Source organism: Tyto alba, unplaced genomic scaffold (genome assembly GCF_018691265.1).
Source record: "Tyto alba isolate M040663 unplaced genomic scaffold, T.alba_DEE_v4.0 Super-Scaffold_1, whole genome shotgun sequence".
Classification (NCBI taxonomy): Eukaryota; Metazoa; Chordata; class Aves; order Strigiformes; family Tytonidae; genus Tyto; species Tyto alba.
This window is the reverse complement of record NW_024881261.1, coordinates 36,815,462-36,837,148: the sequence shown is the minus strand read 5'-3', so window position 1 is coordinate 36,837,148 and position 21,687 is coordinate 36,815,462. Positions and strand designations below refer to the sequence as shown.

Here is a 21,687-nt window from a genome sequence, read left to right as displayed (position 1 = left end):
AGCTACACGGGGTCTGGATCTGAACCACAGGGCTGGGGGCCAGTCAAGCCTGAACCCTGGGGGCCACAGCCAGAGGCTGCACAAGCCGTGAAGAGCTCAGCGCCACTGCTTGCAGAGAAAGAGCAAAACAGCCATCAAATAGTCACTAAGGGGAAGTTACAGTGCAACAATACGACTCCTCATCAGGGAGCGTAGGGATATGACGAGGGGTAACCGTTTTACACTGAAAGAGGGGAGATTTAGATTAGACATAAGGAAAATATTATTCCCTGTGCAGGTGGGGAGGCGCTGGCCCAGGGTGCCCAGAGCAGCTGTGGCTGCCCCCTCCCTGGAAGGGTTCAAGGCCAGGTTGGACGGGGCTGGGAGCACCCTGGGCTGGGGGAAGGGGGCCCTGCCCGGGGCAGGGGGGCTGGAACTACATGATCTTTAAGGTCCCTTCCAACCCAGACCGTTCTATGATGATTCTATGATTTGTTCCACAAAGCGGTGAAGCGACGGTGCAGGCATACAGCTAACCAGTGGAAGAAAATCTGAGCCCAGGTTCTCTGCAACAGAAGCCAAATGCAAGACCGCGGGGCAGCATCCCCACATCCCAGCTGTGTTCTGTGCCGCCCCGGTGGGCTGACAGCCCCCTCACAGTGACAACCACAGCCAGCCACCGGTGTCATTTCACTCCAAGAACAAAAACCTGGACAGGATGCACCCTCTCTGCAGCCCCAAACGCTGTGGGGATGGACGCAGAGGCTGGTGTCGAGCTGAGCAGGAAGGTCTCTCCTCCATGGCAAACCCTGACATAGTTTTTTTGTAGCAGAGAATGTCAAACCATGATGTCAGAGCATGAGGTTATTCTCTTTTAAAGGGACGGGGGGGAAAAATCCACCTCTTATTAAGGCTGAGCTTTCAGCAGCCCACGCTGCCACTCAGAGGCCCAATACCCCAAATCTCCCAGTGGAAGCTACACTAACAAGTCATTCATGCAGACTTCACTGTGCAATTAAAACACCCCTCTGTTGCATCCTCCTCCCAAAACTAGGGCTGAAGGATTCCCCCACACACATCAAAAGCCCTGTTTGTGAACGCAGGTTTTGGCGTTTGCAGGGTCAGGACCAGACAACCCCGTTCTCCCCACCTCTGCCCCTACACTGCCCGCAGCAGCGAGGGAGAACAGGAGGGAGGGCTCTTTTTCCTCCTGTGAAAAACCAATGAGCGCCGTCAGCGCCCTTACACAATTGGGCTGGACCCTCCTGCGTGCAGGGAGCATCGCCTCGCGTTGCATCGCGTTGTGTCGCATCGAGGCCATCTTCACCGCTGAGACTCACGGGGCGGGGAGGCGGGGGAGATGGGGACTAAACCTCAGTTTGGAATAAAATCACTCCTGTGCGTAACAGTTTCCAAAAGTAAAAAAAAAAAAAAAAAAAAAAAAAAAAAGCAGGATTTTTTTTTTTTTTTTCTCTCCCAGGCAGGGAAAAGATTTAGTCATTCTGGCAGCACTGCTGCAAGGGAAAACACGCTGCTCTCCTGCGCTGGCGGCACAGGCAGCCCTCCGAGGGACAGCAACCCTCCGAGGGACAGCCCTCAGCAAATAACCATAAATAACTATGGGGGGGGAGCTGGAGGCTGGATTACGGGATGGAGGTTTAACAACTCCCTGCCCTGCTTGCAATAAAATCCGATCAGAAAGCAAATCCCAGCCTTCTCCGAAGGGAAGCAGTGGAAGGGTTGGCAGGGATGGAGACGGGAGCTACTGGCAGCACCCAGGCAGCCCCACTGAGGCTCCTGTGGCTGCAGCCCCGTGGGAGACGGGTGCCAGTCCTTCCCAGGGGATGGCAGAAAGCAGGAGCGATTTCAGGCAGGCAGCTGTGTGGGCAAGGAGCAGAAAATATTTCTTTATTTAGCTGCCATGTCAGAGCCACCCACCCCCCGGGAAGGGCATCTTCCCAGAGTGCCATGATTGGAGCCCTCCAAGAGCTCAATCAATAACCCCCAGACAGAATCTGTGAGCAATTTTTTTTTTTTTTAATAGGATTTCACTGTCTGAACCATATGCGTGTAAATTTTTCTTGGTCACATAGGAAAGACACTTTCTGTACTTGGGGGAAAATAAGTTTCTAAAAATCCAGCCATCACAGCAGCTTCCAGTGGAAGTTGTGAATAACTGTAAGTGCATAATGAAACAGGCAGCACTAAGGGTCATTCCTTAAATGCATGTCCCATTCCCCGGACACTCACAACAGTTAGTGGTATCCAAGAAAACAACAATTTCAGAAATCGTTAGCACCTATTTTACTGACACAGCCTTTGCATGAAAACCCTTCACCATGTAAACATTTTTCTGCAGAGCTAGTCATAGTCTATACTCCTTTCAGCATCAGGAAGATTCATCAGGAGCCAAGGCGTGTTAAAACAAGTAGTTTAGACATCCTGAAACTGTTTGTGCTTACTTATAATTTATCAGATCGGTTCCTAAAAAGCCTTTATACTGGCAGGTCACCACTACAGGGCTTTTTCTGACGCCAGTTGCTACATTTTACACTCCATTCCATCACCTCCTTTTCAAGGTTAAACAACATTTAAATGTCACTCTTGGATTGCAAGATTTTTTCCTTCTCTCACCAGGTAATAGGACAAAAAGGAATTGTTCCCCTGACAGACAAATACCAGGCAGCACCTAGAGGCTGCCTGTGCTGGGGCCAGCTACTGCAGGTACAAACCCGTTGGGAACAAAAGGTACTCCAAAGCAGTTTTACAAAAGTCTGTACACAGGCCAGTGGCACAGATGCCAGGGATGCTCCACGACGCCCGTACCCCCGAGGATGGGAGTCAGCCTTTTAGAGAAATCGGGGCCTCGGTCTAGGTTGTGCAAAGTCCTCTGTCCCAGTGAGGACGCTGGGCTCCTGCTCCTGGAGGATCACAAGCTTTCAGGGAACAGATGTTTTCAAAAACATCTGGAACATTTATCCTGCTTGGAGTAAAACCACATGCTTATTTATATGGTACAGGGCATCGCGCATTGCCAGCTTGCTCCTGCACAGCAGGCTGACGTGCAAGTGCCCGTACAAGTGGTTTCATCAGAAAATGCCCCCCTTGCAGCAGCTGCGGGGCCACAGGGCTGCCAGCACACGATGAACAACCCACAGCTCCAACACCACACCCCCACCCTGCCTATTCCTCCTGCCTGCCATGACCCATCTTGAAAAATGCTCCAGGAACTACTAATTGGGGGGGGGGGGGGGGGGGGAAAGAAAAAAAAAAAAAAGAAAGAAAAAAAAAAAAAGGGAGGTGTGTAAAATCCAGCAAAACCAGTATGGAAGCACTGGTTCTTAGACTCAGGGTACCCCCTCAGGGCCTGAAACCGCCAGCCCCAACTGTGCCCCTCGGCAGGGCTCCCGCTGTAGAAAGGCAGCGCTGTGCATTAAGTGCCACGCAGGGATGGGGAACCCCAAAAAAGAAGGATACAGGGTCACAAGGGAAGAAGGATGTTCGCCCTGGGTGCAGCAGAAACCTGGTAACAAATCCATCCCCAAATTCACCTCGTGGGTCCTTTTAATCCTTTCACAGCCCTCCTGCGAGCCACAGGAGCATCCTCAAGGTGACCTGCCACCTGTGCTGCCAAACGCCGAGCCGATCGCTTGCCGTGGACCGGCGAGGCAGAGGAGCAGCAGCCAGGGCCAGGAGCCCCGTGGGTCAGAGTGGCAAGCGGGGGCAACGCCGCAGTCAGCAGCCCCCCGGCCACAAACACGTACCAGCAGAAAGTGCTGCTCATCCGGAAGCGGAGAGGAGAGGGAGGGACCTGAAACGAAGCCATGCAGGCACGTATTCCCCTCAGCGGCAACGCTGAGATGGAGCACAGACCTTGCAAGCAGCACGCTAGAATGCAGGAAAAAAAACAAAAACAAAAACAAAAACAAAAACAACAACAAAAAAAACACACAACAAACAAAAAACAAAAACAAAAAACCAAACCAAACCAAAAAAAAAAAGAAAAAAAACAACTTTGCCCCACGGGGAACCAGGGAGCGGAGCCCACCTCCGGCTCCAGGGCCGCGGGGCAGCAGAGCAGGGTGCAGAGTATCTGACTGCCACAGGAACCCTCCCGACAGGACAGCCAAAAGTGAGGGGGCTCAATATCCGTTCCAAAAGGATATAAACAGGAAAAGATGTCTTACATCCTCCAAAACCAGTAGCCTGCCTTTTTTTTTTTAGTTTCTTTCTTTTAATTGGATTTTTTTTTAATTTTATTTTTCAGACAAAACCAGATTGATCCATAAGAATGCTTTACAGCTTCCCAGCCACACGATTTCCTGTACTGTCAGACAATAGCAGCCTCCTGGTGCCAAACCAGCCTGCAATAAATAACCCCCAGGAACACCACAGAGTTTTTCCCCCCCCACGCCTGCACGCTCCCACGGCGCCTTCCCCACACAGCCTTTCTGCTGCTCCTCAGCCAGCGCGCACCCTTGGGCTTATCTTGGGTTTCTAAATATAACAGGCACAGCGAGACGGAGAAGGCCTTACCCGGGCATGCCCGCCCGGCGCCAGCAGCAGCACTTACAAATCCTCCGGGAAAGAAGAAAATCAGGGGCCTGGGGAAAAGGGAGAGCCACGTTGGTGGGGTCAGAAGGTGCCGAAAGCCACAGGCTGCACGCAGCCTTCAGCTCCTCGCGAGAACCGCCGGGCGGAAAGAAGCAAAAAACCTAAACCACGGAAAGAGACGTGGAAAATATGGGAGGGTGTCTTGGGTTTTATCCAGCGGAGGAGTGAGTATGTCATGAGCGGGGCAGGATGGGTCACCCCCACCCCAGGAGCCGAGGTCCTCGCAGGCACCTCCGGCAGCCCAAAGGGAGCAGGGGATCTCCTCCCGCCGGGAGAAGCCCCGCGACCACTACAAATCAGCCCTGCTAACGCTGTCGGTGAGCTTCCCCCAAAACATTTTTAGGGATGCCTTCGGCAGGCGTTCAGCCATGCCCCGAGGTGGGTCACGCAGCACCGCCGGAGGAGGTGGCAGGGGGGAAGCCTCTGGTTCCTGACGTCAGCCCGGCTTGGTGATATTTGCAATTATTTCCCCAATCTGGGTCCCTGCATCCCTAGCCCCAGGGCTCTCCACTCCCTGCAGCTCTGCAGTATGCTCAGCCGGGACCTAACTGCCATGTTTTTATTTATCCTGTGCTCTGCACCCGCTTCCTTGTGGCAGCGTTAAATCACAGGGTGACACCAACCATCCAGCAGCAGTCACCTAATGCTAAAGAAAAAAGAAGCCCATAGAAAGACTTCTTGTTTTTAAGAATGACAGACAACCACTTCCTGGAAATTCAGAACCTGCAGTGACACATAACTCAAAGGCCACCTGCTCATCGTCCTCGTCACCCCCGTGCCGGAGTGACAGATACCCACAGGCACCCACGGGAAGAAGGGGAATTCCCCTCTCCAGGGATGCTGGTGATTACTAAAACCCTGAAGGGCCATCATCACCACCCCCCTCATGGCCACAGCCCCCCAAACTCCTGCCTCACTTTGCCGAGCTCCCTTTCCGCGGCCCGACCCGCAGCAGGCCGGGGTGCATCACCCACGCCCGGCAGCCTCCACACCGAAACCCCGCTCCGCTCTCAGCCGGGGGTGCTCTGAGGAGCGGGGGGACCGCCTGGCTGGGCTTAAAAACGGCTTTATTCTCCCCTTTTCTCCCACAGCAGGGTCGCTATGGGGACAAAGCAACAAAACCAACACGGGGGAAAAAAAAAAAAAAATATATATATATATAAAAAAAGGAATCCGGCCTGGCAGAGGGGAGGGAGGGGGGCGAGGCCCCGCTGGTCGGGGGGATTTCGATCTACCTTTTTGACCTGATCCTCCTTCAGCTCCGTGAAGTAGTAGGCCAGGAGCTGGGCGGCGATCATCCTGCCGGCTGCAGCGGGCGGCTCCGCGCACGCAGCGATGCGGCGCCCGGGGATGGCCGCGCCGCACCGCAGCACCTCCCCTTCCTCCTCCTCCTCCTCCTCCTCCTCCTCCTCCTCCTCCTCCTCCTGCTGCTGCTGCTGCTGCTGCTCCGGGCCGGCTCCGGCCCCGCCCGCAGCCCCGCTCCCACAGCCGGGCGGGGACGGGGCGGCACGGAGCCCTCTCGGTGTTATTTCTGGCGGGCAGAGCGCGGACTAGGAGGAGGAGGAGGAGGAGGAGGAGGAGGAAGAGGAGGAGGGAAGCAGGGAGGAGAGCACTGCCCCGCCGTACCTCAAAGGGGCTTTTACAGCAGCCTTGGAGACGGGCTGCTGAAGGCTTCCCGCCGGCTCCTTGAAATCTCCTGTGGTACGGGAAGAGCAAACTGAAAAAAAAAAAAAACAAAAAAAAACAAAAACACTAAACCAAAGGTGTTTGAGGAAGACCCTCAGAAATCTTTGAGAAAATAGCAAAGCTGCAGGAACTTCCACTAACACCGAGCATCGCCTGCCTGGGTGCGATGCCTCCCTCCAGAGCGAGTGGGACGGGGCTGCCGGGCCTTGAAAAGCACATAATGGCTCTGACTGTTGTACTTTGGGGGATCCCACATTCATATTCCAGCAGTAAAATCCCCACATTAAATATCTGGCAGACCAGACCTCTCTCCTCCCCACATGTGCTGCCCACATTTTTGCCACGTGGGAGCGCAGCCCCCAGCACCCCAAGGAGGCATCCACCGCTGTGAAGCCTCGGAGGGCCCCACATCCACATAAGCGAAGGGGCACGATGCCCCTCCGAAAGCCAAAGGCAGATGCCAAGGTGACACGTGTCAGCAGCCCGTGGAGTTTTTGCCTGCGCTCTGTCCGTCCGCAGGGACAGAAACACACACCCCATGCGATCGGCGGTGATGCTGGAGGCATGATTTGCATAGAGATTGTCTTCCAAAGTCCAAGTGATTAAAAAAAAAAAAAAAAAAAATTGTTTCTTGAGTTTCCGGCTTCCTTTTCACTGCTGCTTTAATTAAATGATTGCACTGGCAAAAATCACAAGCTGCTTTGGCAGACACATCCTCCTTTAGCCTGGCCTCGTCGCTGCAGGCAGGGCGGGCAGGATTTCCATCTCCACCTCATGGCGTTAGCTTTAAGCTCGTTCTCGGGGAGGTTTTTCACTTGATCTGCATGTGTTACTCCCGCTCGTCTGTTGGGCAAGCTAACGAGCAAACATGCCTGCGCTCCCCGGCGCGGGCACAGCGGCATCGCCCCGCGACCGGGCGCAGCTGGAGCTCACGGGCGGCACGGAAACATGGGGCTGAGCAGCATCGTCCCGACAGCGCCCGGCAACGTCACCCAATCCTTTCCACAGGCTGACCGAGCCCTCACTCAGATATCATTCACTGTTCAGCTACACTCCTCCTCTTCTGACGGTTAGAAACTATCTTTAATTCCCAGCCCAGGCTCGCTCCTGTTTTCGATCCATCTGTCGTCTGCTAGACCTTGTCTTTCAGCTGAAATTTCTCTCCTCACTCCCGGGTGTTCACTTTCTATAAATACAGAGGAAAGTAACCATATACGTCCTCAGCTTTCGCTTCACCAGCCAGACCTAGCCGTTTTTCAGTCTCATTTGCCTGAAAAGCCCAGGCTAGTGTAGTACCTTTTTTCCACATCTGCTCCAGCCTGAACTCATCTCTGGCGAACACGACAGCTGAAGTCGAGTAGGTTATTCCAGAGAAGGCCAAAACCCCTGCGTTGACATTCACGGTTCTCCGACTGGAAATATGTCACCAAACCCTTTCCCATTAACAAGCACAAACCGGGACACCAAGATCCCCCCCGTGCCATCAGCCGCCGCTCCCAGGGCAGGGCAGACCTTTCACCTCACGCCAAAAAACGTCCTGTTCCTGCTTCCCCAGCATGGCCAACGGCATCCTGGCTGCCAGAGGTGTCCTCACCGAGAAGCTGCCCTACAGCAGCCCACATCAACATGTAGAAGCAAAAAGTCACTTTCTGCACGTGTGCATTTACATTTGCCTTTTCTTGCTGTATGAACACAGCCTGGCACTGCTCAGTTCCCACAGGCTCTGTGTTCACAGAGCTGCCTCTACATGAGGCTTACAAGCCCTACTTCTCTATCCCCTCCAGCTCAGACACTTAAACACACCACCTAAATATACAACACTCCCCTCAGTTACCTTGCTGCAGGAATGCTTACTCGCTCAGCTGAAACACTTGGACAAAAGCTCAAGTTGTTTTCAACAAATCTGACCAAAGGAAAGCAATTCAAACCATCCCCTCAGGCTCTCAATGAATTTGAATCAGCCAACTAAGAGTTTGGGGAGTCCAAATATTCAAAGTGGTTATGAATAAGAATGGTCTTCTCTCTGACATAACACCTGTCTCAAGAACGTGACAGAGGAAGACGAGTTTGTTTTCTTCAGCTGCCAAAACTGTAACTTAAAAGTGAATTGAAAATGTCACAAATCATTCAGGTGGCTTTTGGCTCCACTGACCATTTGTCTTACAGCATATTTCAAAATTCACCAAAAACAACTGCCTCTGGTCTCCTTCAAGGTACAAAAAGCAAGAAGTTCAAAGCATCAGTAACTCTGAAGCCCTCTTGGTTCTGTGCTATGAAAATAAAACCCACACACATTACAAACCCCCAAATAAATTAAAGAATAAAGTATACGCTTAAGCAGGAGGCGGTTCATGTGACAAAGTTGAAAGCAATTAAGGGGTGGTTGAACAAGTATTGAAAATAATTTGGTTTGCCATCAATTGCTGAGCATGGCATTCAGTAAAAATGAACTCCACAACCTAAAAACCGTTAGAGAAAAAGTAACAGCCCATCCAAGGCAAAACAGCCGCAGTGTTTAAAAATCTAGTATTTTTAAACTGCTCCTTGCAAGGATAAGTAAAAACGCATGAGCAGCTTTGATGGTGTAACCAGTGCTGGGCTGAACGAGCCTTCCTGCTACCAGAGAACTGGAAGGGCAGCTAAACAGCCCCATGGACAGGCAAACCATTTGCAAGCCCCCTTTGCATTGCCAGGCCAGCGGTGAGCACACAGGTGTTTGGGGGGGGGGGGGGGGGGGGGCTGGGGAGAGCTGTGCACAGGCTCATCTCTGCGACTCTCTCATACCTCCTTACCATCTAGCCCTGGGTTTTCCCTTCTGCTTTACTGGAAGAGATCAATTCAGCAGGCAATTAATTACCAGCACCTAATGTACACTGCCAGGCACCTAGCAGGCTATTTTGAAAGCTACCAGCCTCTAAGACAAATTACTGGAGGCTGAACATGACACCCGATGACTTGCAGCTATTTTGATTGTGCTCTAATCTTATTGCCCAGGTTTAGCTGTACGGAGGTATTTCAACTGACTGAAGCAATTCAGTGCATCAGGTCTCCCGGGTGTGTTTTGGGGTTTTTCGGCTTTGCTTATTTCTTCGTTAAAACTTTACTGCTCTACACAGGTCTGCATTCAGATTTGACTCCTGTACAATGACAGGATTTTGTTTTTAATCGTGTCCATCGTGTAAGTTTTGATGCACCCAGTTGCTAGATGCTTTCTAGTTTTGTAAGGAAACAATGAAGTTGTGGTTGTGTTTGTTGTTCTTTTTTTAAGTGTCTGGAAAAAAAATGCATTTTCCTTTCACAATAAAGTGAAAAAAAAGCAAAGAAACAGCAAGTTCCCTGTTTGTGACAGCACCTCTGACTAACAAAGGAATGTTTAAGTTGCCTTTGCAGCTCCCGTTCCAGGGTAGAAAACTACATGTTTGCACAGCAGCAATCATCATTCATTTATGCTGAACTCGGTGCAGAAACTAATAAGAAAATCTAAAAGCAGCAGAGATATTGACTTAATAATCAATTCAGCCGAACAAGGTTAAATGCATTATGCAATTTCACCTTGCCAAGAGGCACTGCAAGCAGGCACTACCACGTAGCCAGCCATGATGATTTCTTTCATGTTTCCCCTATTAAGAAATGAGATTAGCTAGGAATGCCTCGAGGGGAGCTCATTCCATGCACAGAAAAGGCCACGCCAGATGCGGACGGAGCGGCACGCCCTTGGAAAGTGGTTTTTACACTCCTGGTACAGCACCCCAGGAGTACGCTCCCAAAAGATGAGCGCTTCCCCTGGGAAACACGGAGCCAGGCACTGGATAAACAAAGGGCCAGGACGGGCTCGGAGCGTCTCACTGAGCTAACTGCTGTCGCTGCAGGTTTTGCCTGCACCCCTACGCTGGCAGCACTCGCAGCCAGGGACTGTGTAAGACTGTCCGGACCCTGCTCTGGCAAGTGTGCTCGGCGAGAGGATGGCCACCTCCGGTGCCAGGATCTCCCTCCCTCTCCAGCCCTCCGGTGACAGCGGCTGAGGATAGAGCTAACAACTGGCTAACAGCCAGTTTCTCATTTATAACTTAGTTTTATATTTATTTTATACATGTGATATACAAATAAACCTATTTTTATACGTTACCAAAGTTATAAATGATAATTAAATTCAAATAATTTAATTTAAAAGGTAACAGCATTTTCCATGCCTGGCAGTATACCCAGGCCATCAGGCAGCGTCACCGCCACCCCCCCCCCCCACTGTTATCGCGTGCTGCAGCAGCTGACAGGGGCACAGCACCCACGGGCCGGCGCCCAGCCCCGACGCTGTCCCTCACCAGTCCCCCAGGGAGGGGACAGGGTGCAGAGTCCACACAGTGTTGGGGATAACGCGAGAAATCATCCCACATAGTTTGTCGAGCTGCCTCTCAAGGGGGTTGCTGCAATACCCAGTCGTGGTTTAGGCGCAAAGGCTAACAAGGGATTCTGCCCTGCTTTGTTGGAGATGCTCCAGGGAGCGGGCAAGCTACTTTTTAATAAAGTCCCTTGGAAAAGATTTTAGTACCATCCACTGAACTGAGCATTTGAGGGCCAAATGACACTACACAGGGCTGTGGCTTTCAAGACTGAAATCCCAGTGACCTCTGAAGACAGGGCAGAATTTCCATAAGCTGAGTCCTACACAACTGAGGATCACAAACAGCCATGTCTAGATCGTGGCCACAATGAGAGGAGAGTGAAGAAGGAAGCAAATCTAGGAAAAAAAAAGAGCATTGTCTACTCGTTCACAGGGGAACAGACACTCCTGGGTCAGATGGAGATGCTCCGTGCCTCAGCTCCCCACATCTGAGCATCAGGCAGCTGTGTTTGCTTTTATTTCTTTAAAGTAGTTGCTGTTCTTCAGCATCAGAGGGATGCAGAGAACATGACCCCCACAAAACCAAGAGATGCAAACCAGGAAGCAGATAAACACAAACTCCATCTTCAGATAAACACAAACTCCGTATTCAGTTAATCGATACTTCTAAAGGCTATGGGCTGCATGAGCTACACTGTGAAGGACTTCTCTACCCATATCCTCACATATGTGGGGAAAAGGGGAAATAGCTCCCTGGAGTTACACCATCACAAAACTTAAGCTTTAGTTCCTGCATTCCACAGCAGAGCTATTCTATGCAGCTGAGGAAGTTGCTAAAATTCCATGTTCTTTAGTGGTTTCTTGTGCTTCTTGTGCGTTGTTTCAAGAGAGAAAAAACCCAAATGCACATGAGAGGGCACTAAAGGCAGCACAGCTGAAGGGTCATGATTTATGGGGAGGATGAGTGGCACTCTTTGCACCCAAACCTCCCCTGCTGACTGGAGGTGAAGTGGGATGAGGAGAGGCGTTTCCCTACTGTATGGAGAGGAACCTATTCTCTGGTATTTTATAATGCTTAGAAGCAACTTGAAGCGCCAAATACTGTCCCATGATGGATTCCTTCCCCATAGCAGTGCACCTGATGGCTCCAACACGCAGCTGCTATGGCAAAGGGGCACCTTTCTCACAGCACAGTCTCCCTCGTGCTGCAGGCACCCCCGAAAGCAGCCCTGGGACTAACTGGAAGAGACAGTCCCTTTTGCTGCGGGGCTGATGGATAAACCAGGGGACTGCTTCCCCAAGAGCTGTCATTCCCCAGCAGAGAAAGTGAAGTCACTGCTGTCCTAAAATGCTTTGTGGATGATTACAGGCATCTCCCGCCCCCAGAGAAGAGTCCCCAGCCATGACAACATGTCTGGCTCAGTCACAGCTCTAGGGAGGGCAGGTATAAGCCCGTGCCCTCCCACCCTGCCAACAGCCATGCTGCCGTAACCCATCCATCCCGGCCAAGGAAGTGTGTGGGTAAAGCAATGTCAAGTTAACAGTAAGCAGCCAAGGCAGAATACAACGCATTCCTGTCCATGCAAGATGCTGGGTCTTGTATTAACACAAGTTACAAAAAATTAGGTCAAGAGGTTTTCCAACCCGCTGCGGTTTTCCAACATAGCTCCAGCCTGCTCACGTGCCTGGGCACTCTGCACGTAAGTCTGCTCACTTTGCTCTTCCCTTACACACTAAAAATGAAATACAAGTGTAATCCACCCACACTCATCTCTTTCTTCTTTCCCCTCCTGTCCCATGTACCCACCACACCAACTTCTCTCTCCCCCGTGCCAGAATTACAACTCATTTTACATCTCTGCAAAGGAAAGCAATAACCATCCCAGTTTTCTGGCTCAACTTGGGGCCATGCATTAGTTTAACAATTTTTCCATTGAGGTGAGAATTGATCCATTAAGCAATCACTTTTTCTAGTGCATTGGCAGTAAGTCATTATTGCAGATCAGATACATATAATATAGACTATACACACACACACTCGTGTATTTATATACACACAGAATCATACCGACAAACTCAGTTTATAAGGCAATAGAAGGGCCGTGCTGTTACGGTGATGAACCTAATGTCAATGAGCTGCCTTTCCCAACCAGGAGGTGAAGCATTTGTTTCATTTCATAAAGCATCTCTTGACTCCGGCAGAGTGAAATGAGCACCAATGTAGATTTCTGACACTCTGCTAAATCTCCAGTGCTAGTGAAAAACGTTAAAAGAAATGACACTGAAAAAGGACAAAATACAGAGTGCAAACTGGCTTGAAATTTTGGAGGTCAAGAGATAAGTTTAAAGAGTTTGAAGTTGTTCGATTCAAATCTTTTATCTGGAGAAGAGGCAGTTCAATACCAGTTAAAGGATGTCTCTGTAACCAGCAATTCACTGAAGTGATGAGGCAGTTATGACTACTTAATTTAAGGAAAAGATAACATAATTTATTGCACTATACAGAGACAGCTTTCCTAGATCTGCTTTCAGCTCTTGGCAGATCACAGAACTCGTTTGTCAAAGTTTAGCTCTAACACACTCACTGTGTGAGAAGACTTACAAAAACAAAGCCAACCCTTTATCCTTGCAAAAAGCAGTTCACCTCTGGCAAACAGCTCGTTTCTGTGCACTGGTATGCACTATCCCAAAAATGTTTGAATGGCAGAGTCCAAACTGGTGTCTTTTTAACTATAGTGCATCTTAGCTATGCGAGCGGTAAAACCGTAATGAAGAGCTTGTACTTTCAGCGTACAGAACGGGACCTGCCCCTCTCTTTTGGCTCTCCACTAACACCAAACAAAGCAGTGCCTCTCAACCCAGGCTGAGAGGCCGGTTTCCACCCAGCATACACCTTTCTCCTTGACCCAGCATTTGATGCGAGCAAAACCCAGTTTGCATCGCAAGTCCCAAACCCACAGGGGCGCAGGCAGTAATTGCAGAGGCTTTAGGTTTGTGCTCCTTTTCCAGCAAGACCCAGAGTAAGAGACTCTCTTCCCCAGTCCAGGTTAATACCCTCACAATACAGAGCTCTCCCCAAAACGACCCCCGTCCTTTAGCCCAGAAGGGATGCAAAGCAGGTACTTACTTTGCACAACGGGGAGCAGCAGTAGCCAGGCACGTCCAGGGCGTTCGGCTCCTTCCGCGTGGCCATAGCAGGAGCAGCTCTTGCCACGTCACATTGTCATCACAGGGGGCTGTCGACAAGAAAGGAGGCAGGATTGTAAGTTTTCACATCTGCCTCCCCAACCTCAGGATGCTTTTGAAAGCCCCATGCCCCACGGACAGGTGGTCTCTTAAAAAAACCCCGTCCCGCAGCTGGGATACAGCAGATGCAGACCCATGGTTAGCACCATCCCACGAGAGAGGGGAAAACTGGGGAACATGGGCTGTGGGCCACAAGTATGACCCAGAATAATGGTGGAAAGGGGGAAGGTGTTGGCAAAGCACTGGCCCTTGCATGGCTCCAAGCTACAGTGGTGCCATGGGATTCCTGCTGCGTCCAGGGAAAGAGGGCTTAGCAAGCAAATGTTGCGCGATAAAACACTTGAGTCCTGCTAAGAGTTTGTTACCCTAATTAGAAGAACCCACCAAGCCTTGAAAACACAAAATATTCACGTTAAAAATGAGTACAGGAAGACGGTCACAGATGATGGACTTGCCACTGAACATCGTCCGGAAGCAATTGCAGATTTTGAGCTGCTCTGTGATAATTTGGCGATACGGGCTTTTTTTTTTTTTTGGCCAAAGTCAACAGAGACTCAACAGAGACTGAAGACAGATACAAACAGCACCTCTGAGCAAAATTTGGGCTTCTGCAATTTTACAGGCTCTCATCACAAAACATTTTAGAGTAGGATCAGGAACCAACCAACGAGGCCAGCTCCAGCCAGGTCCTGGGGCATCCATGTGGCCTCGTTGGGGTCCTATTCTCTCCCCACCCCAACACTCGTTCCCTCAAGCCGCTCTGGCTCTCTTGGGTCTTTCCCAGGTGTACGGGGTGCCCGCACCCAGGGGTGCCAGCAGGGCTGAGGGGTCAGGGCTGCCCTGGGGACTCCCTTGCAGCCTGTGGGGAGACCGTGGTGGGGCAGATAAGTGTACTGGTAGGTATTGGTGCACACTGGTAACCATTCTACACTGGGGAAGGTGTTGTTTTAATTTTGTCTTTGTTTCTCACCATCCAAATCTATTTTAATCAGTTTTCCCCGAGCGGAGTCTGTTTTGCCTGTGACGGTGACCGGTGAGTGATCTCCTGTCCCTGTCCCCACCCACCAGCTTCTTCCTCCTCTTTTCTCCCCCACCTTGCTGGGGAAGGGGAGTGCGAGTGGCTGGGTGGGGGTCAGGCAGCCGGCCATGGTCAACCCACCACACCAAGTCAAATACAAACCTAGAAGAGAATCTGGACCCCTATTTTCATTCTCAGATTTTCACACACACACAAAAAGGAGAGGGGGCGTAAACAATTTTCAAAAATTCACGTGTGTCAAAGAAAACTCTTATTTTGATTAAACAGGTTTCTCCATCCCTCTGACCCATTCCTGGTAGTAAACCTGAGAGTCTGGCTTCACGACGTAGCTACAAGAGATGGGTGATGGAGAAGCACTTTTTTTAAAAATCTAAACCAATAAGTTTTTCTTGTCATCTCAGTGCTTTAAACGGGCGGCCCAGCTCTGTGGGCTCCCTGGTCGACAGCGCTGGCACCGGATTTCAGCAGCAGTTCCCAGTACTCGCTGCAGCAACGCGTAACCCCATCCCGCTTGTCTCACCACTTCCTTCCCTGAGGAAGATAAAATTTTTGGCAAAGCAGAAGTATTCTCACAAAAGCCCTGATATCTTAGACCACTACAACTCGTCCCCTGCTAGCTCCTTTGACAGCTGCCATGAGTTCACCAGTCCCGTCCGGGACCTGACCCAGCATCAACAGACCCGTGGTCTCGCTCAGGGCATCTCTGTCACCCAGCAGGGTTACAGGTATTTCTACATTTCTACTTTGACATTTGGCATCGACACAAACCAGTATTTTAATCGCAACTTTTCTCTAGAACCGTGTTTTGAACAGATAACGGCAACAACAGCCTGTGGCCATCAGCCAACATTCGAGACCCAGAACTACCCCCAGCTGTTTTATCACCGGCCCTTCATATCAGATGCTACTAACTCAGGTCACCAGCATGATGCTGCAGGGATGCAGGTCAGGTGTAGGTGAGGAGGTCTCATGGTCAACCTCTTCTTCCTTCCCCCTGCACAGCAGTGTCGCTGCACGTGGTTTAACAGATGCTCCCCTGGGTGGTGGGATGAGCACCCTCCTTGCAGAGCTTTGTCAGCACCTCAAGTACCCTAAGTGGATTTTTTTTTTTTTTTTTGGCCTCTCTGCAGCACTGCATATTCAGAACAACAGGTTTCGACTTGGACTCCTTAAGCTTTGACCAGAGCTGGGACAATAAATCCAAACGATTTCCAACTGCAAAAGAGGAATTTGCTTAAAAATAAAACTGAATTTTTCACATACCCTTGGCTTTATCTGGAGAGCAGTCTGGACAGTAAGACACAACCACCAGCACAAACAGGATCCCAAATATATTTAAAGAGCAAAAGAGCCTCTCTGCACTCGGGTGACGATGGTGCTTCATTTGGATCTGCTTTCCAAACACTTACACAGCACCCCCTTCCAATCACAACATGGCACTTTGAAATGCCAGTACCACTTAGCTCCTGAGTCTATTAGACCATGAAGCAATAAACCCAGAGAAACAAAAATAACCCAGATACCTACTTTAGCACCCAGTTGAGTTGACAGGTGTTATCCCGAGGGCTCCGTGGCAAAAGCATCCTCAGAAATGCCATACCTTGACCTTTGCACAACAGGCGTCATGAAGCTGATCTCCAAAAACCGTAGTGTCTTCCTAAAAGGTGCTAATATTAACTATAGCCCTTTGTTTCTTTGCACTCAAGGTTTCTCCCCGTCAGCTTTCTGGCATTTGCCAGCGTGGTGCACGCTTTACTGGGCAGATATTGAGCTGCAAATTCCTTCATACTTCTCTATCCACAGCATTCTGCAGCTAAAGCACTAGCCGGCCAGCAGATGAAAATGCCACTTACTGCTTATTCCTGCTGCAGTTCGTTGAATTAAAACCTCTTTGTTTGCAAGCTGTAAACAAATTCTTCTTAATCTTTCAATAAAAAATGTCAATTATGCTCTCTAACAATGTAACTTCATTGTGATGAAAGAAGGCATTGCTATTGCTCTAATCGTGATAACGTATCAGCTGCTTTTAGAGTCAATTCCTTTTTGTGCAAAATTTAATGACCATGCAATTATTCAAATTTCAGACTAACAGACTGGGCTTTAGACCTACAGCGCTGCTCCCTTGCTCTGAAAACACACACTTGAAAGCAACAGAAAAGTCTCTAGAGCAGAATTTCCGAGTTCAGAACGCAAAACACCTTTACAATTCATTCAGCACAGCCGGACTCGGGCCCACGTTAAACACGGCTACTTCATTGGAGAGCCAAGGAAAGAAAGCCAAATTCTCGGCACGCTATCGCAGGTGCTTCTCAGGCCCATGGCTTTCATTTGGCTTCACTGGGAACCGTGTTTATGTCCAGCTTCCTCATCTCCCTCTGGTTTCAGTGCATTTCCTGCAGAATCGCTGGCCACAGCAGATGTGCCCTTCAGGCATTTCAACTTTTTTTTTTTTTTTTTTTTTTTTTCTCATGCCAGTATTTATCCCATTTGTTTCCAGAATCAGCTGCAGCTCCCAAATCAGCGTCCATAACTTTCCGCTTTGGAGTATTCAGGACGTGCCTGCTAGGAAAGCATCTTCCTTGTTTACCTGCTCAGACCCCCACAGACTTTCCCTCCGTGCCCTTCCGCCATCCATTTTCTCCTCCTGCAGAGAGCTCCCCTCTACGACGAAGTTGTCCATCACCAGCTCATCTGCTCCATTAACCGCTTACGTTCCAATAACCGCTCTCGGCATCCTAACCGTGCTTTATTTACGCTTTCCTGCAGCCGCAGCCAGAGATGGCTGCTGCCCCAGGCTCCCAGCTCACCCCATAAGGTGCCTTTCCTCCCCCGCCGCGGGAGCGCCTGTGCTAAACTCAGCCCCGCGGGTCTCATCCCCTCCACATCTCCCCGCTCTCCAACTCTCCGTGGCAGCAGAGGACAGCCTTTTTCTCGCTCCCAGGAGGGGACGCAGCCTGCACCGATGAGGACAGTCCTCCACAACGGCCCCGCAGGCAGCGGTCCCGGTCCCACGGCCAAACAGATGGCCCAGCATCGCTGCGGGATCTGGCACTGCCCTGTAGGACCGGGGACTTCCCAGGTGCGCAGAAACTTTGGGCAAGCCCAACGTGCAAATGGCAAGCAGCAAATTAAGAACAACAGAAGCTTTTGGCAAGGCGAACGTGCAAATGGCAAGCAGCAAATTAAGAACAACAGAAGCTTTTGGCAAGGCGAACGTGCAAATGGCAAGCAGCAAATTAAGAACAACAGAAACTTTGGGCAAGGCGAACGTGCAAATGGCAAGCAGCAAATTAAGAACAACAGAAGCTTTGGGCAAGGCGAACGTGCAAATGGCAAGCAGCAAATTAAGAACGACGAAAACAGCCCTCCGGAAAAGTAAACTGAAGCAACAGCACCGATGGTTTTAAGAACTGAACCCTGCTATTTCTGAAACGCCTGAGGCTGGGAGCTACATCTCGCCTCCAAGGCCAAAGAAAATGGATGCCAGTAAGGGAGCAACCCCCGTTGCCTCCCTCCCCTTTTATCCTGCCCACAGAACAATAAAAAAATGAGCCAGTTTACTCAGTTACTTCCCTGCATAGTCCTTGTAATTCACTGCTTTTAATATATCACACCTTGCATTGCTGTCATCCCTTTTCCTCACTATTATGACTTTAAAGTTGTTCTGATAAGCAAAAACAAATTTATGGAGGAGCTTTGACTATTGATGTGCCATACTCTTCACATATATCTCCCCCTCTTCTCCAACCAGCCTTTACCTTTCCCAACAAAAGGAGAAAATAAAATCTAGTGGCAAGTGAAACAGTCTTAGTCTCCCCCATCTATTTTTTTTTTTTTTTAATATAGCTTTGGTTTGGTTTTTGTTTAGTTTTGACTTATGCTTTTCTAGATAAAAATAGGTATTTGGGATTTGGGTTGGTTTGTGTTTTTTTTTTTTTTGTTTTGTTTTCTATTTTTATAATGAGTCAGTAAAGATCAAGGGTGAAAGGACCTTCTTTCACTCCCAGCAAGCTCCTGCTTGCTGAGATTCCCCAGCACTTGGGTCTTCAACTCCTTCACAAAAGACCTCCAAACCTGGAGCCCTTTGTCCATTTTCCTGTAGCCAGTTCCTTGTGCCAGTGGCAAGGATTTTCTAGAGGAACCCATGTTGACTAGGTTTTATACCAGATCTGCTCTCTCCTCCCAGCACAGACCTTTCACTGTCTCTAGAGGTGCCTGGGCTGCACGAGGCCCTTGGACACAAAGCACAAGGCTGGGTAGGGAAGGGGCTGGCTACCTGGAGGATGTTAAAAAGCATGCAACACAATCAAAATTCCTTTGCCATTCCCCTCTCAGATCGACATGACCCATCACGTTTACAGCACCTTCAGTGTGCACTTGCAATGTGATAGTATCAATGAGAGAAAGGAAAACATTAATTAAACTTTTGGTGGTTTTATATCTTGCTTTACATCAGCTTTACAGAGTGGATGCGGTGCTGGGACAAAGCAGACATCTGGTTTCCCTTCCCACTCCCACCCCAACAGGCCACCCATATTCATGTATAGGAATAGGTCTTTTTTTTATTATTATTTAAAAAAATAATATCTATCACTTGACAAGCTACCCACTTGACAAGTCTGAGAAATGCCCTGGATAAGCTCTCAGTGTCAGTCCAAGGCAGTGGACTTGGACTAGAGAAACTGTAAATTTGCCTATAGCCAGGCAACGTTCACCGAACATCCCTCCCACCCCACCTACTGCAATGGTGACATTGTATTTGAGACCCCCCTCAAAAAAAAGCCAGCCCATTTCACCAAGCACAAAGAAACAAATCACAGTAACGTTTTAATTTGGGTATTACCTACATTTCAGCCTCAAACTCCTTTACACTAATGTGCTAATCCTATACAATATTGACTTCCCAAGAAGGGGGATTATGCTAATCAGGATTTCTAAAGGATTTACACATGATCCTATATTTACTTTGGAACTTTGTCAGAGTGACAAAGGGAATATGTCACCACCAAGCTGCTACTGCATTTTCTCTGGATTACGAGTCAAGCACCAGCGCTGTCCAAATCTATAGCCACCAAAATGTCTCTCTAGCAGGCAAATCAAAATATTTAGGATCATCTCTTCCCTGCAGATAAAAGGGTAACTGCAACCATCTACTGGGGGTTTCTGAAAGGCACAAACCTCAGTACCTCCACCCAGTAATACTTTAACTGCACTTGTGACTTAAAGATCTTTCAGCTTTCCAAATCAAATGTACGATCTAAATCTGAAAAAGGATGGTCAGGTCTTCAAGAAGCATTGAAACAAAATCAGTAAATTCAAGCAGTACTAAACATATTGATTGATGGCAAGACCCACAAAACACACAGAAATGAAGCATCACAAAGCTATTCAAAAAGCAGTAGAAAAGCACACCTAAGATGTAAAACCAGAAGAATCTCATTTTATTTTAAATTGACTAACAACTTCATATGATGAATCGTACTACATATTTCTCAGCATATAGGATGCTGTGTCACATTTAGTGGAAGGCATCTACTTTTATTTTAAGCTAGGGCTTTAAACTGAATCACCTCAGATGATGTGCAGAGAAGGGTTTTGGTTCAGCGCCTTAAAATCTATAGAAGGGAGATTGCGAGTTTGCAACAGTCCTTGAGTTTCCACATGTCGACATAATCAGGAACACGATGCTGCATCATTACCCAGATGGAGAATGTTCTGTTCTAGAGTCAGCCGAAGCATCAGTGTGTTTATGGGATCCCTGGGAAGCTACAAGTGAAGTTCCTACGCCCGGTAAAATCCCGCAGTAGCTAATCCTTCCCTTCTCCAGGGCTGCCCAGTGAATCTTTGCTCATTCCCTTTCAGAGAGCAGCAGCCTTCCCAGCTTGGATGCCATCTCCCCGCCTGGCAGATGTGCACCAGAGCCGTGCGGGAGCTGCCTGGCTCCAGAGCAAGCCAGCAGCCTGCAGAAAAGGCAAGAGCACGCGTGTTCCGGGCCTTGGGGGCCCCGACAAGAGCCGTAGGTCGCCGAGCACTTTGTGAGCAGTTTCAGGTTCATGTGATCGGATTCCACGACACCCACAGACTCACTGGGAAAAAAAAAAAACTGCAGATGCAAAAAAATATTACCATGTGGGCCTAGTCTACTGCAGAAAAGGAGTGACTGCAGCTGAGGCGTAAGCTGACTCCATGCGAATATTTAGTTTCCAAAAAAGACTAAAAAGAAAAATCAAAGCAGTGTAGGATTTCTGTCTAGACTTAAAGGAAGGATCCATGCAAGGGGTTTACCTTGTTTCGTTACTGATTGGTACTCCAGCTGTACAGAACAGACTTCGGGATGAAAGTGCAAAAGATATTCTGCACCATACTCACGTGGCCATCCTGGGGCAAGTCCACACCATCCCATCCCAGATATACAGAAACATACTTCGTCCACAGATGAACTTTTGTGGATTAGCACAATCCGCTCCTCCAAAAGGGCCCAAAACTACACAGACAGCACAGAATTTCAAAGTACTGAGGGGAGAAACAGCCAATGCAGAAGAGCTATTCTAGGCCCCACATAGCCACAAGACCTGATGTTTTTTTTCTTCTATACCCAGCCCCTCCAAATTTAGCCTGTTCATCCTCAGGAAAAAACCATCTGTTCCAAACAACTCTGCCCCCACTACATTGCAAGCTTTGGTTTCTGTAGCTCTGTGGATTCTGAAATATAAAGAAAAAGTAAAATACTAAGTTTCTTGACAAAAGGAGGAAATCATTAAACATGAGTTCACAACTTGTCTCT

General features: G+C 49.2%; 1 protein-coding gene across 2 annotated transcripts in view; it reads right to left on the bottom strand.

Annotated features, from left to right (window-relative positions):
• HK1 (hexokinase 1) overlaps positions 1-16,540 on the bottom strand; it is a 48,968-nt gene extending 32,428 nt beyond the window's left edge. Inside the window, exons 1-2 of one of the 2 annotated variants that reach the window (XM_032994557.2) lie at positions 16,431-16,540; positions 13,746-13,854 (exon numbers count right to left, since the gene is read on the bottom strand). In XM_032994557.2, coding sequence (XP_032850448.1) covers positions 13,746-13,811 — 66 coding nt within the window. In that variant the 5' untranslated portion in view covers positions 13,812-13,854; positions 16,431-16,540. Of the gene's footprint in view, positions 1-5,828; positions 5,994-13,745; positions 13,855-16,430 lie in introns of those variants that run through there. The other variant, XM_042786339.1, reaches the window with a different exon arrangement.
• Positions 16,541-21,687: the final 5,147 nt, after the last annotated feature.